At 40.1% G+C, this 14881-nt stretch overlaps 1 protein-coding gene across 2 annotated transcripts in view; it reads right to left on the bottom strand.

Moving 5' to 3' along the window:
* The window catches only part of zswim8 (zinc finger SWIM-type containing 8), a 60580-nt gene that overhangs the window by 35583 nt on the left and 10116 nt on the right, over positions 1-14881 (bottom strand). For both annotated transcript variants that reach the window (XM_012966846.3, XM_002935767.3), the window contains exons 2-4: positions 13402-13555; positions 1622-1716; positions 75-247 (exon numbers count right to left, since the gene is read on the bottom strand). In XM_012966846.3, the coding sequence (XP_012822300.1) occupies positions 75-247; positions 1622-1716; positions 13402-13555 (422 nt within the window). The remainder of the gene's footprint in view (positions 1-74; positions 248-1621; positions 1717-13401; positions 13556-14881) is intronic.

Below are 14881 nucleotides of genomic sequence, written 5' to 3'. Positions count from 1 at the left end.
GGGGAGAAACAAATTAAATTCGTTGACATTTTACAGAATGTATAGACATGTTTATCCACAATAACCATACTAACATTGTGTATCCTGAAGAGGCACAGGGCTACAACATGTGAACACCACTTGGCACCAGCTCCACAGGTACAGCTGCATGAAGTGATCCGGCAGCGATCAAACATCACAGCAACATTGTAGGCTCCCTTCGGGGACAGCATTTGGGGAGGTACTACCGTGGCACTCAAGTGGAAACCTGTAACAAGAAAAAGATTCGTCCTAGGAAATGTAAACCAATGTTACAATGTTTAGCTTTTTAAAAAAAAATATCTCCAGTCTAAATTGCCTGATGGCAGTCTTAGTTAATGTGATGTTGACCACACATGATTTGTTTAAGTCACCAAACAACTAAACCTGTGATCTACCCTTACATGGGATATAGTGTCAAAAAAATGAATTTCATATAATTGCATTGATCACATTCACATGGCCAGATGTTTTAACAACCCAATAGGTTGCTGCCTGGGCATTTGCAACATATGATCAGGTGCCCTCAGGCTTTTGCATCTTGTATTGCACGGAATTTCTCCCGACAAGCATAAAAGTAGCTGAAAATACCTTACCATGGTAGTGAAATTAAAACTGCTGCAGGTAAAACATTTGGATCACAATTTAAACATTTTACTATTGGCAATTCCCATTAGCTGTTATGGAAAGTTTTTTCTGCGTTCTTGGTTGCCCACAGGGAACCAATTTTCCCATAGGTGACAAAGCTTCTTGTGTACTATCAGCCTTTGTGGCTACAGCAGAAAAATCAGTAAGAGCTGAATCGGCAGCCATTTTAGTTATATGGATTTTTGAACTGTGCAATACAGAGGAACAACTTTAAAAACAACACAGCAAGAAACTGTAACAAACACATTAAACTCACAGAATCTCTCTCTGTTACCATTGTGCATTATTGTTTCAATCTCAGAAGCAACATCAGGAAAATGAACTACTGTTATTCATGAAACATAAAGCCAATGTTTATATTAAACTATTACAGAGTACATGACAATTTGCCCCTATTCAGGGATTTTTAGAGTAGGCAATTTAGAACTCTTCTGTCCTCCATTCATATCAATAGAAGATATCCCCTTCTGGCTTGTCTTCAGGTCCCCTTTATTCTGGCCCAGACTAATTGCAATTCCAAACTGCAATTCCCGATGAGTGCGACAATGCAGAAGAAAGATATATAGCTGCCCAATAGCAATAAGGAACTGGCTAATTCAATACAAAGTTTTTCAACAGCTATGCATAACCCCCCCAAATAAATGTGAATAAGGCCTATCCTAGGTATTGGTGTTTTACCATGAGACATATTTTCCATGAGCAGTAAAAAACACCACTGGTAATATTTATAATTTTCTCGATATTTTAGTGTAAAACATATGTCATTTGTGCTCTCAACACTAGCTATCCTACACCCCCACTCTGGTCTGAGTGCAGAAAGTAAATGGCTAGGGAGAAAAATCACATCTCTTGGAATGAAAGGTCTCTTCAGCATAAATGGTGCAACATAAAACCATGAATTCACAAGGATGAATCCACCATTTGATATCACTAAAGGAGAGGTGAGGCCACGAACCTATTTGCAGAGGATCCTTAACTGCTCTCATTCGAAACAGCTGCTCTCCTCTCTGGAACTCATCTGCACTTCCATTGGCCAAGCAAGAGTAAAGCCTGAAAGAAAAGCACAATAAATCTTCACTATAGTCATTTAATAAAGCAACACCTCTGTATCTTTTCTTATAAATAATCAAACTATGCAGAGTTTATGGTATTCTGAAAAACCTTCAGTCTATGCTCCAATTTTCAAGTATAACAACCTTACAATGGCATTCCAATGATACCATACATATGGCAGAAATGGCAATTTAGACAAATGAAGAAACCCCTTATGATGGGGATCACTCTATATAAAATATCCAATATAACACATCTTTATTAATCCAGGATAAATTATTCAATAGAAAATAGACAAGAAGGGAGTGTTTTCAAATGTTTACAAATCTGATATGATGTGCTATATCAACAAACATTTACATATTGTAAGAGATACAAGCAGTAAGAACACTCACGTTTATTTTCCACCATTGTGAAAGGTGGGATACATGTAGCACCAGGGAAAATGCCTGGATTAGCAGCAGCTAATGCTGTATTCATGCAACTGGATTAGGAAAAGACAGATAGGTCAGTCCTGCAGTCCTGGAGTAAATGGAGGGTGAGTAGCTTAGGTCCTCCATTCCGTACTCCAGTTTAGCATTTTGATTTGGCCAGATGGAAGTTTCTGCCTGATTGGGCTGAAGGTGAGCAGCGCATAAAAGAGATGTGGGTTTACACAGCAGAGAGGTGATTGCTGATTAAGGTTGGGGACTCCCAGAGAAGCTGGGGGTGCCACCTGCCACTGCAAGGAGCAGAGGGGAAAAAGGTTCCAGTGTAAAAGTTACCCTAGAAGTTGAGAAACCTGAAGCAGGAACAAGTCATAGCTATGTCTGAGGAACTGTTTATAAACTGACTGTTATGTTTATGTTGGGAGGAGTTTACCCCAAATAAACTTGTGTTTTGAGGAAAAAAGGTGTTGTCACATGTGGTGTCCCTGTCTGTTATGCTCCTGATCCTCTGGATGCCTGCCTACCATAGCTAATTCCCCCAAAATTACGTGTACAGGCAGTCAGCATGTCACAATACATACACATATATGTATATGTTTCCTGCACCTAATATATATATGCACCATGTGACATAACCAGACGTCACGGCAAATGCAGAACCAGTATTATAATAATCATAAGCAAGTATATTTTAGAACCGGTATGGTGCTAGACAATCAAATGTCGGAACTTGGGGATTTCCAGATAAGGGGTCTTTACATAATTTGGATTACCATACTGTACATCTACTAAAAATCATTAAAACATTCATCTCCAGTGGGATGGCATATGCGGCGCAGCGATTTGCCGAAATCGCCTTGAGAGGAAACTTGGAGTATGCCATCCCACCGACGATTTACATTCTAGCCGCTGGGATGGCATATTGGGGAGATTAGTCGCCTGTGACAAGGGAGATTTGTTGCGCAGCAACTAATCTCCTCGTCTGTCACAGCCCTGTCACAGCAAGTGCCTGTTTCCTTCTAAACACTGGAAATGGTACTTGCCAAACAACCTGCAGATGTGCAAAATAAACAATGACATTTGTGGTTATAAAGGACATATAAAAAAAAAAATATATATATATATATATATATATATATATATCAATCCAAATGGTGTCCGCACTCCAAGGCTCAATATTCTGCGGGGTGCTAGCCAAAATTATGCATGTATAGAAAATAAACATCTGTGGCCAGCACACCCTTCAATGTTTTATCAAAAAAATTTTTATTGTAGATATATTGTTAAAACCAACGTTTTGGTCCTCATTAGGAAAGGTCCTAATGAGGACCGAAACATTGGTTTTAACAATATATCTACAATAAAAATTTTTTTGCTAAAACATTGAAGGGTGTGCTGGCCACAGATGATTATTTTCTATATATATATATATATATATATATATATATATAGTCAAAATGCAATACTGGCACTCACGTATAAATCTCAAATCCGCCTGGGTGCAGTCTTCACAGTGAAACCGAGATAAGAAGAAAAAGAAGCCGCTCTCTCAGGACTTAGGTGCAAAAATAAAAAGTAATTTACTGAGTATTACTCAATAAATTACTATATATATATATATATATATATATATATATATATATATATATATATATATATATATATAAACTTATATAATACTGTCACCGCACTCATCCATAATGCGAACCCCGGTGCTCCGCAACTTCAGGACGCCGCTACGTCCCTCCACCATACAAAATTTGAAAAAGATGCAGCACACGGGTTACTTGCAAAAAAAGTGTATTAAAAAGAATCACATATGCAACGTTTCGGACAAACTACATGCCCTTTATCAAGCCTGTAATAACGTGATCCATCCAGTGAATCACATTTAAAGGGATATACAGGAAATGACATCATACATTGAGCGTTACCATAGCGATACATTTCATGTCATAGCAAACATTTTACATATGCAGCATATCAGTCAAGTAGCAGCATTACATGGAGGAAAACTATATAATTGCATACAGATATTTACAAAAAAAGAAACAAGTCATAATCCCTATTCAATCCTGTCGGAGAAAGCGATTGTAATTTATTAATCCACCACACCTCCCTTTGTTTCAACTTAAGTTCCCTATCCCCTCCTCTTTTTAGAGGCGGTATAGATTCCAATACCATGAACCTGAGCTGTTCTGCAGTGTGGCCTTTTTCACAAAAATGCTTAGACACCGGTAATGTAGTATTTCCCAGATTAATAGCTGATCGATGTTGTGATATACGGGATTTTACCATCTGTGTGGTCTCACCCACATAGATGAGACCACACGGACAGATCAACACATAAATTGCATATTTGGTGACACATGTAAAGTGTCCCCGTAATTGTATCCTTTGGCCTGTTTTTGGATGCACAAACTGGCTCCCTTTTGAAACATATGAACATTGCGTACAATTTAGGCATGGATACATGCCCTTAGTTCTAGCTCCTAAAAAGGTATACCCTAATTTGTTTTTTGTTCTCAGTGTAGTAGAAGTAACCGAAGCACCAATAGTTCTCCCTCTGCGTTATGAAATCATAGGGGGTGCCTCAAATTCTTGTATCAACGGATAAGCCCTTCTAAGGATATACCAATGTTTACGTAACGTTTGAGCAACTATTTCACTATAGTCTGAATACTGTGTGACAAAAGGTATACGCCCACCTCCCTGTTTTCTCCTTCCAGTAGAATGCTGTACTCTATATTGTGCCTTGTTAATCACCTTCTCAGGATATCCCCTATCTCGGAATTTCTGGCACATCCTATTCTCCTGTATTTCTCTTTCTCCTGTCTCACTTACCAATCTCTTGACTCTAGAAAGTTGACTCACAGGAATTGAGCTTTTTGTATGTGGTGGATGTTGACTTCTAAAATGTAAAATCTGGTTTCGATCTGTTGGTTTGGTAAAAAGAGAGGTGCACAAACAGCCTTCACTATTTCTATATATTCGTACATCCAAAAAGTGAATTTGTTGGAGATCATGAGTAAGTGTCAAAGTGATAGAGGGATGTATATCATTCAGTTTACTGTGGAACCGTTTCAGGGAGCCAACGTCACCCCGCCATAGTACAAACACATCATCGATGTATCTCCACCAAGCCAAGCAATGCTCTGTGATGTCTACATCGTGATAGATGTACTGATCTTCTAGCTTAGCCATGAAGGCATTAGCATATGATGGAGCGACGTTGGATCCCATCGCGGTTCCACGCAACTGTAGATAAAACTGATCCTTAAAAGTGAAATAGTTACATCTCAGTATAATCTCCAAAGCTTGGATAAAAAAGGAAATCTGCCCATTGGAATAATGTGCCAGTTTCCTAAGTATCCATTCACATGCCTGAATTCCATCTTGGTGTGGGATAGAGGTATACAAACTAGCCACATCTAGTGTGGCCTGAATTATATTCCCCCCTCCCAGACCCTCCTGTGTATTCAGGCGTTGTAAAAAATGCTCAGTATCTCTTAAATATGAAGGAACCATTTGTATCAAAGGACTTAAGACCTTGTCCAACATAGTAGCTAAAGGGCAGAATACTGAGTCTACTCCTGAGACTATGGGACGTCCCGGTGGTCGAATTAGATCTTTATGTATTTTAGGCAAAGTATATAACATTGGTGTTCGTGGATTCTTAACTGTCAAAAATTCACACAGTTTCTCAGTAATAATACCATCATTGTACATCTCATTAAGTAAGCATCTAATCTTTCGCATAATTCCCAAGATGGGATCCCCCATTAATGGTTTATATACCTCCTGATCAGAAAGTTGACTCTCAATTTCTTCTACATAATAGGATGTGTCCATAATAACAATTGATCCGCCTTTACGGTGGAAACGGTTCCACAGTAAACTGAATGATATACATCCCTCTATCACTTTGACACTTACTCATGATCTCCAACAAATTCACTTTTTGGATGTACGAATATATAGAAATAGTGAAGGACGTTTGTGCACCTCTCTTTTTACCAAACCAACAGATCGAAACCAGATTTTACATTTTAGAAGTCAACATCCACCACATACAAAAAGCTCAATTCCTGTGAGTCAACTTTCTAGAATCAAGAGATTGGTAAGTGAGACAGGAGAAAGAGAAATACAGGAGAATAGGATGTGCCAGAAATTCCGAGATAGGGGATATCCTGAGAAGGTGATTAACAAGGCACAATATAGAGTACAGCATTCTACTGGAAGGAGAAAACAGGGAGGTGGGCGTATACCTTTTGTCACACAGTATTCAGACTATAGTGAAATAGTTGCTCAAACGTTACGTAAACATTGGTATATCCTTAGAAGGGCTTATCCGTTGATACAAGAATTTGAGGCACCCCCTATGATTTCATAACGCAGAGGGAGAACTATTGGTGCTTCGGTTACTTCTACTACACTGAGAACAAAAAACAAATTAGGGTATACCTTTTTAGGAGCTAGAACTAAGGGCATGTATCCATGCCTAAATTGTACGCAATGTTCATATGTTTCAAAAGGGAGCCAGTTTGTGCATCCAAAAACAGGCCAAAGGATACAATTACGGGGACACTTTACATGTGTCACCAAATATGCAATTTATGTGTTGATCTGTCCGTGTGGTCTCATCTATGTGGGTGAGACCACACAGATGGTAAAATCCCGTATATCACAACATCGATCAGCTATTAATCTGGGAAATACTACATTACCGGTGTCTAAGCATTTTTGTGAAAAAGGCCACACTGCAGAACAGCTCAGGTTCATGGTATTGGAATCTATACCGCCTCTAAAAAGAGGAGGGGATAGGGAACTTAAGTTGAAACAAAGGGAGGTGTGGTGGATTAATAAATTACAATCGCTTTCTCCGACAGGATTGAATAGGGATTATGACTTGTTTCTTTTTTTGTAAATATCTGTATGCAATTATATAGTTTTCCTCCATGTAATGCTGCTACTTGACTGATATGCTGCATATGTAAAATGTTTGCTATGACATGAAATGTATCGCTATGGTAACGCTCAATGTATGATGTCATTTCCTGTATATCCCTTTAAATGTGATTCACTGGATGGATCACGTTATTACAGGCTTGATAAAGGGCATGTAGTTTGTCCGAAACGTTGCATATGTGATTCTTTTTAATACACTTTTTTTGCAAGTAACCCGTGTGCTGCATCTTTTTCAAATTTTATATATATATATATATATATATATATATATATATATATAAAAACAAAATGAAATACTGGCACTCACGTATAATCCACAGCTTGGCCTGGGTGCAATCCTCAAAATTAGAATTAACACGAATTGGGAAAAGAAGCCGCAGTCACAGGACTTAAGTACAAAAATAAAAAACTTTTAATGGTAAATCAGTGAACTGACGTTTCGGCTGAACACCTCAGCCTTTCTCAAAGTTAAACCACACTGTGAAAGCTAACATTAAATACACTGACTGGCGGGAAAAAACAGACAACACAGTGGTGTGACGTCACAGTTTCACGCTGTCGAATACACATCGGACGTGAAGTGTTAATTAGCATATAATGTGTATTTCAACTGCACTGTGCAGAAGTGGGTATTGTGATCAAACCAAAACAACAATTATAGAGAGCGATACCAGGGGATAAGAAACAAGTATCAAGTGCAAAGAAACAATGTATCAGATAACTTGTTACGAGTAAATACTCTGAATTGTAAGGAGTGTAAGATACAAAGTGACATAGAGAGGAGATTACAGTTAAAGCCACAGATGAGATGCAGAACACAAAAGAACCAAAGAGTATATGCAGCGGGAAAAATTATAAAAAATAAAGTTAGTAAGATAGTGAAAGCTTTGATCATCAGGGCGAGACACATACCAACCTAAATACCCATAGCGGCTCTCTCGATGCAACCCTATTTGCCGGCATACATGCCAGTATTTGTGCCTATAGCGATCCTCTCTACGAGACTTGGTTTTGCTAGTAAGGCCCGTTTAAGATAGCTATCGCCCCGAGATGAATTTTGAGCTATAGGGACTCCCAGCTGTCTCGCCCTGATGATCAAAGCTTTCACTATCTTACTAACTTTATTTTTTATAATTTTTCCCGCTGCATATACTCTTTGGTTCTTTTGTGTTCTGCATCTCATCTGTGGCTTTAACTGTAATCTCCTCTCTATGTCACTTTGTATCTTACACTCGTAGTCCAAGGATGGCATTGAGAAGGATATACAATGGGACCAACGGGTAAGATATGCGAATGCTCCATAAGGACAGGTAAAGTGTTGGTGTGCGAACCTAATCAAAGGACGGACCGCCATACACTCTATACGTAGTCCAAGGGTGGCATTGAGAAGGGTATAGAATGGGCCCGGTGGGTAAAGTATGTGAATACTGAGAGTTTAAATGGAAGTAGAGCACACGGGTACAAGTAAACTTTGCTAGTGAGTGATGTGAGCTAAAAACAAATGGAGAGGATGCAGAGACAATTATGTATCAGGAGGGGGAAAAGAACTATACAGAGTCAATTGTATTAAGTGGGAAACAAATGGAGAAAGAACGAAAGCAACAGGAACAGAGGTGAGGACAAGGAAGGCATGGAAAGCTTGGTTCACATACCGCAGTGCTAATAAGAGATATTGTTGCAACAGTAACAATTATGGGAGGGATAGCGGTATGTAACAATGTAGCAAGTTAAGAAGTACTCGCCCTGTCAGGTGAGGCAATAAATTAGGGAGCATACATAGGCAACAGTAAGGGATATTTTTGCAACAGTAGCTGACGAGCAATATAACAGTATCCGGCCGTGTGACAACTAAAGACACTGGCAAGTAAGTGAATGAATAGAGGGGCAAGCAGGGAAAGTCCACAAAGCACAGTCATTTCAGATAAAATGAGGAGTAGGAAACCATTTCGTTGAGGCCATGCGGATTAATGGTGTTCAATCTGTGCATCCATTTCAACTCGGTACGTAAAAGGAGTTTCTCACGGTCGCCACCCCTTGTTGGGGGGGGGTATGAAGTCGATCAGCATGCTGCGTAAACTGGCCAGTGAGTGCTTATATGTAAGGAAATGTGCGGCCACTGGGGTATCGGCTGACCCTGTTGTTAAAGCGGAACGTATAGCCGACCTATGGTTGGCCATCCGGTCTCTGAAGGAGGTAATAGTTTTACCAATGTACATGAGGCCGCAGGGGCACTTGATAAAGTAAATGACAAACTTTGATGTGCAAGTCAGCCTGTGTTTGATTTGAATTGCCTTGCCAGTATGGGGATGATGGAATACAGGGCCCGTGATAAGTGAGCTACAGGTGGTACAGATGGGGCATTTGTAACAGCCCAGTCGGGCAGATGGTAACCAAGTAGTTGGTGTTTCAGTAGAGTAACAATGGACTGGATCTGTTTTGACCAGTAGATCACGTAGGCTCTTACCCCTGCGGTATGCGATGCGTGGGGGGGGTTTCTAAAAATAGGGGGGAGAGAGCGGTCTTTTTCAACAACTGTCCAATGATAAAGTATGGAATCCGTGAGAGGTTTCTTATCCGGAGCAAATAAAGGTCAGTCTTTCATTCTGGTTAGTGGATGGAGGACGTTTGCATGTGTCCAGGGTCTGTGCACGGGGCAGGCGGAGGGCTCTATCCTTGCTTTGAAGAAGATCCTGCAGGGTATAGCCCCTCTGTAGGAATCGCTGGACAAGATCATCTAGTTGTTGGTGTAAAAGTAGTTGGTCAGAGTTGTTACACACCATTCTTACCATTTGTGAGTAAGGGATGCTCCTGAGAAGGTGCGGGGGATGACAGGAGGAATGATGTAGTAGTGTGTTACGGTCTGTCGGCTTGCGGTAAGTGGTGGTAGTGAAGGTGGAGCCAGACAAGATAATTGTTAGATCTAGAAAGGCAACAGATCTAGGATCAATATGAGCCGTAAACTTAATAGTGGTAGGGAGTTCATTCAACTCCTGAATCATTGTAGAAAATTGTTCCTGTGAACCGGACCAGAGGATCAATAAATCGTCAATATAGTGAAACAGTCTATGAATATACATGCCATATTTGGGAAGGATATATGAATTCTCATATTCAGACATGTAGAGGTTGGCGAATGAGGGGGCGACATTAGAGCCCATGCTGGTGCCACTGATTTGGAGGTAGTAGGAGAGTTCAAATTTAAAGTAATTCATAGTCAAGCAGTGGTTCAGTAGAGTCATCAGAAATTCAATAGGAGGTCTGTCTTTATCGGGGTGGTGTTGTAGACATTTCTGGATTACAGCCATACCTTCGGTGATTGGGATGACCGTATAAAGCGAGGAAACATCCATTGTGGCCAGAAGAAGATTGCTGGGTAAAGGATGTAGTTCTTGCAGTTGTCTTAGGAGGTCCCCGGTGTCCCTAATGTATGTGTTCATTCTGTGTACAATCGGTTGTAAGTAGTAATCGACATATATAGAGAGTGGTTGTAAAAGTGAGTCACACGCACTGACAATAGGTCGACCAGGTGGTAAAGTCAGGTTTTTGTGTATTTTTGGCAACGTGTAGAAAATGGGACATATTGGAAAATCTTTGGACAAAGCCCCCGTGCACAGACCCTGGACACATGCAAACGTCCTCCATCCACTAACCAGAATGAAAGACTGACCTTTATGACAACATTTGCTCCGGATAAGAAACCTCTCACGGATTCCATACTTTATCATTGGACAGATGTTGAAAAAGACCGCTCTCTCCCCCCTATTTTTAGAACCCCCCCACGCATCGCCTACCGCAGGGGTAAGAGCCTACGTGATCTACTGGTCAAAACAGATCCAGTCCATTGTTACTCTACTGAAACACCAACTACTTGGTTACCATCTGCCCGACTGGGCTGTTACAAATGCCCCAACTGAACCACCTGTAGCTCACTTATCACAGGCCCTGTATTCCATCATCCCCATACTGGCAAGGCAATTCAAATCAAACACAGGCTGACTTGCACATCAAAGTTTGTCATTTACTTTATCAAGTGCCCCTGCGGCCTCATGTACATTGGTAAAACTATTACCTCCTTCAGAGACCGGATGGCCAACCATAGGTCGGCTATACGTTCCGCTTTAACAACAGGGTCAGCCGATACCCCAGTGGCCGCACATTTCCTTACATATAAGCACTCACTGGCCAGTTTACGCAGCATGCTGATCGACTTCATACCCCCCCCCAACAAGGGGTGGCGACCGTGAGAAACTCCTTTTACGTACCGAGTTGAAATGGATGCACAGATTGAACACCATTAATCCGCATGGCCTCAACGAAATGGTTTCCTACTCCTCATTTTATCTGAAATGACTGTGCTTTGTGGACTTTCCCTGCTTGCCCCTCTATTCATTCACTTACTTGCCAGTGTCTTTAGTTGTCACACGGCCGGATACTGTTATATTGATCGTCAGCTACTGTTGCAAAAATATCCCTTACTGTTGCCTATGTATGCTCCCTAATTTATTGCCTCACCTGACAGGGCGAGTACTTCTTAACTTGCTACATTGTTACATACCGCTATCCCTCCCATAATTGTTACTGTTGCAACAATATCTCTTATTAGCACTGCGGTATGTGAACCAAGCTTTCCATGCCTTCCTTGTCCTCACCTCTGTTCCTGTTGCTTTCGTTCTTTCTCCATTTGTTTCCCACTTAATACAATTGACTCTGTATAGTTCTTTTCACCCTCCTGATACATAATTGTCTCTGCATCCTCTCCGTTTGTTTTTAGCTCACATCACTCACTAGCAAAGTTTACTTCCATTTAAACTCGCAGTATTCATATAGTTTACCCACCGGGCCCATTCTATACCCTTCTCAATGCCACCCTTGGACTACGTATAGAGTGTATGGCGGTCCGTCCTTTGATTAGGTTCGCACACCAACACTTTACCTGTCCTTATGGAGCATTCACATATCTTACCCGTTGGTCCCATTGTATATCCTTCTCAATGCCATCCTTGGACTACGAGTATAGGGCTTGGCGGTCCGTCCTTTGATTAGGTTCGTACACCAAAACCTTACCTGTCCATTGGAATCAGCACTTATACCCCATTAAACGACACAGTTTGGCTATAACTTTATTGGCCTTACAAAACGCTCCTTGGAAGGCATACATTTGTGCACAATATTGAAATACTGGGTCCCCTGTATCATATGGATTCCATCTTCATATGTGCTACTAGCCGTCCCGGATCACACTGCTGCATGTCACGTTGTGCCCGCATTCCTCGCTGTGCGCACATATACACCTTCTTTGAATGAGCCGCTAAGTCAGCAGCGCTGCTCTATTTCTCTGACGGTCACTGCATGACGCAAACCTATGACCGTCTTTTCCCTACGCTCGGTCCGAGTGTTATATGCGGGCATCTCAATGCTTTCTTACTGGTTACTATACCTTTTGCCCCCTGCCACCACTGGCGTCCCTTTTTAACTGTACCCGGGACTTGCCTTACCCCATGAATACGCTTTGTGAGTTATAGTTCAGCACATGCACATGTGTGTACAAGTATTTTAACATTCACTTTTCATCAATTTCTCTCACATTAGGTGTTCAACCTTTGATAATTACACTGGTAATTGCACTTTGTCCTTTTCTGTCCGAAAATTTTGTTTTCACTTTAGTTTTTGTTTCCTTTGTTTTTTTCTCTCTTTTTCTGACAATACACGCCCAGTTGATGATGTCATACTGGTTTTGGCGCCACTGTTGGGTTTATTGGGGGATTTGTTTGTTGTACATTCACTTTGAGAAAGGCTGCTGTGTCAGCCGAAACCTTAGTTCTTGCTAATAAATACTTTTTTGTTTTCATATGTCCTGTGAGTGCGGCATTTATACATACTATACTTATATTTTGCTATCCTGCACCCAGGCATTATTTATCTCTACCTTTACGTGAGTGCCTGATTTCTACACTTATATATATATATATATATATATACTATATATACAGGCATGCAATCTATTATATGGAATGCCTAAGAGTTGATGGACAGAGTTTTTTTCTGTAATACGGATCACCATGCCTTTAAGCTACTATCGATTTCTAAACATTAAAAATACCCAATAACTTTGTTTGGTTGTTTATCCTAACTCATATAACAAAGTGAATGTCATGCTTAATAAATTATTATTAAACATTAAATAGCACACCATAATTGATGTAATTTAGACTTTGTAACATATCTCCAGGTTATCAATCCCATACTAGTATTACATTGCATTCACTGACTATTGGTTATTACATACCTGATATCCTCCTCATTCTCAGGAAAGCTCCAGAAAGCAATGCGCAGTTGCAGCTGCTCCGGCACTGGAGGATAAACCTTCTCCACAACTTCAAACGGAATGTGAAATGCCACCTGTTTAGCAGACAGCTCTACCAAAGGATTCACTAACCCATCTATACAGGGGAAGGAAAAGAAGCAATATCCATCAGTCAGAAAGTGGCATTATAACCTAGAGTCTTACAATATCTGATAAGCACCTAAATTGAAACAAAATCTCACTGTTATTTCTGAAAAGATCAACATTTACAATAAATACATGCAAAGCTAGTATTAGGGATACTTGTATTTGTATTTTATTGTATCTATTCATGCATACTGTCGCAAATGCACCCCCCTCAAAGTGCTTGGCATTTTAAAAACATTAAATTATATGATACATTATAGATAACCATCATTAAGGAAAGTCAACATTTATTTGCAGGTTCTTTATTCTTTAACAGTTAGAGAAAGGACAGAAAAAAACTGTTCCAACACCATTTCCTGAAAGTGTTAAGTTCATGTGCTTAAAGAGTTAGTTTACCATTAAATTCTTTTAGAATTTTGAAAAAATTGATATGAGATCATTTGCTATTGCTAAGTTTGGGATTATAGCAGCTATCTGGTTGCTAGGGTCTTATTTAAACTAGCAACCAGGAAGTGGGTTAAATGAACGATAGGAATATGAATAGGAGAGGACCTGCATGGAAAGACAATTAAAAGTAACAATAACAATAAAATTGTAGCCTCACAGGGTAATAGTTTTTGACTGCTGGGGTCAGTGACCCCCACTTGAAAGCTGGAAGGGGGCAGAAGAGGAAGGGAACAGGTGCTCACAACCAAGAGATCCCTGGCAGAATAAAAAATAATAGCATTATGTTGCTCTTATAAAAAGCATCCTGGGTCAATGCATTTTCTTCTCATAAAAGAGGAGAGAAAAGTAACCAATTCTAGTCACACAGGGGTGACTGGTACATTTATTTTTCTCTGTCATTTAAGCATATACTACAGGCGTTTGCATATTTACAGTTTCTGTCAAGGGACAAGGACAGATATGGACAGATGTCAACCATGAAAGAGCCCTGCTAGTTCTCCCTCACTTCTTCTGCCCTAAACTAAACTGTGCTTGATGAGTGAGTCTCAAGGGAAGAAGATTTTGCTGGATTTTACTCTGCACCCAGTAGGCCAACTATTAATCCAAATGTTTATTTCACCAATTAAAAAGGAGGCTCAGCATTTCTCAGAAATGGCATACCTTCTTTTAAACTGTTGGAAATGCTGTTGCATACGTTAAATTAGTAATACATGTCACTAAGGAAACCCCTACTTAGAAATAAACTTTGGTTTCCCTTAAATTTTTGGGAACACTAATAACTTCAAGTACTCAAGAGGTGTAATGAAAGCTCCAGATATTATGTAAAGAATGATTTGTTCACTCCATTAGCCTTTTATTTACTACTTAT

The sequence above is a fragment of the Xenopus tropicalis genome, chromosome 7 (genome assembly GCF_000004195.4).
Source record: "Xenopus tropicalis strain Nigerian chromosome 7, UCB_Xtro_10.0, whole genome shotgun sequence".
Classification (NCBI taxonomy): domain Eukaryota; kingdom Metazoa; phylum Chordata; class Amphibia; order Anura; family Pipidae; genus Xenopus; species Xenopus tropicalis.
This window is presented reverse-complemented; position numbering and strand designations above follow the sequence as displayed.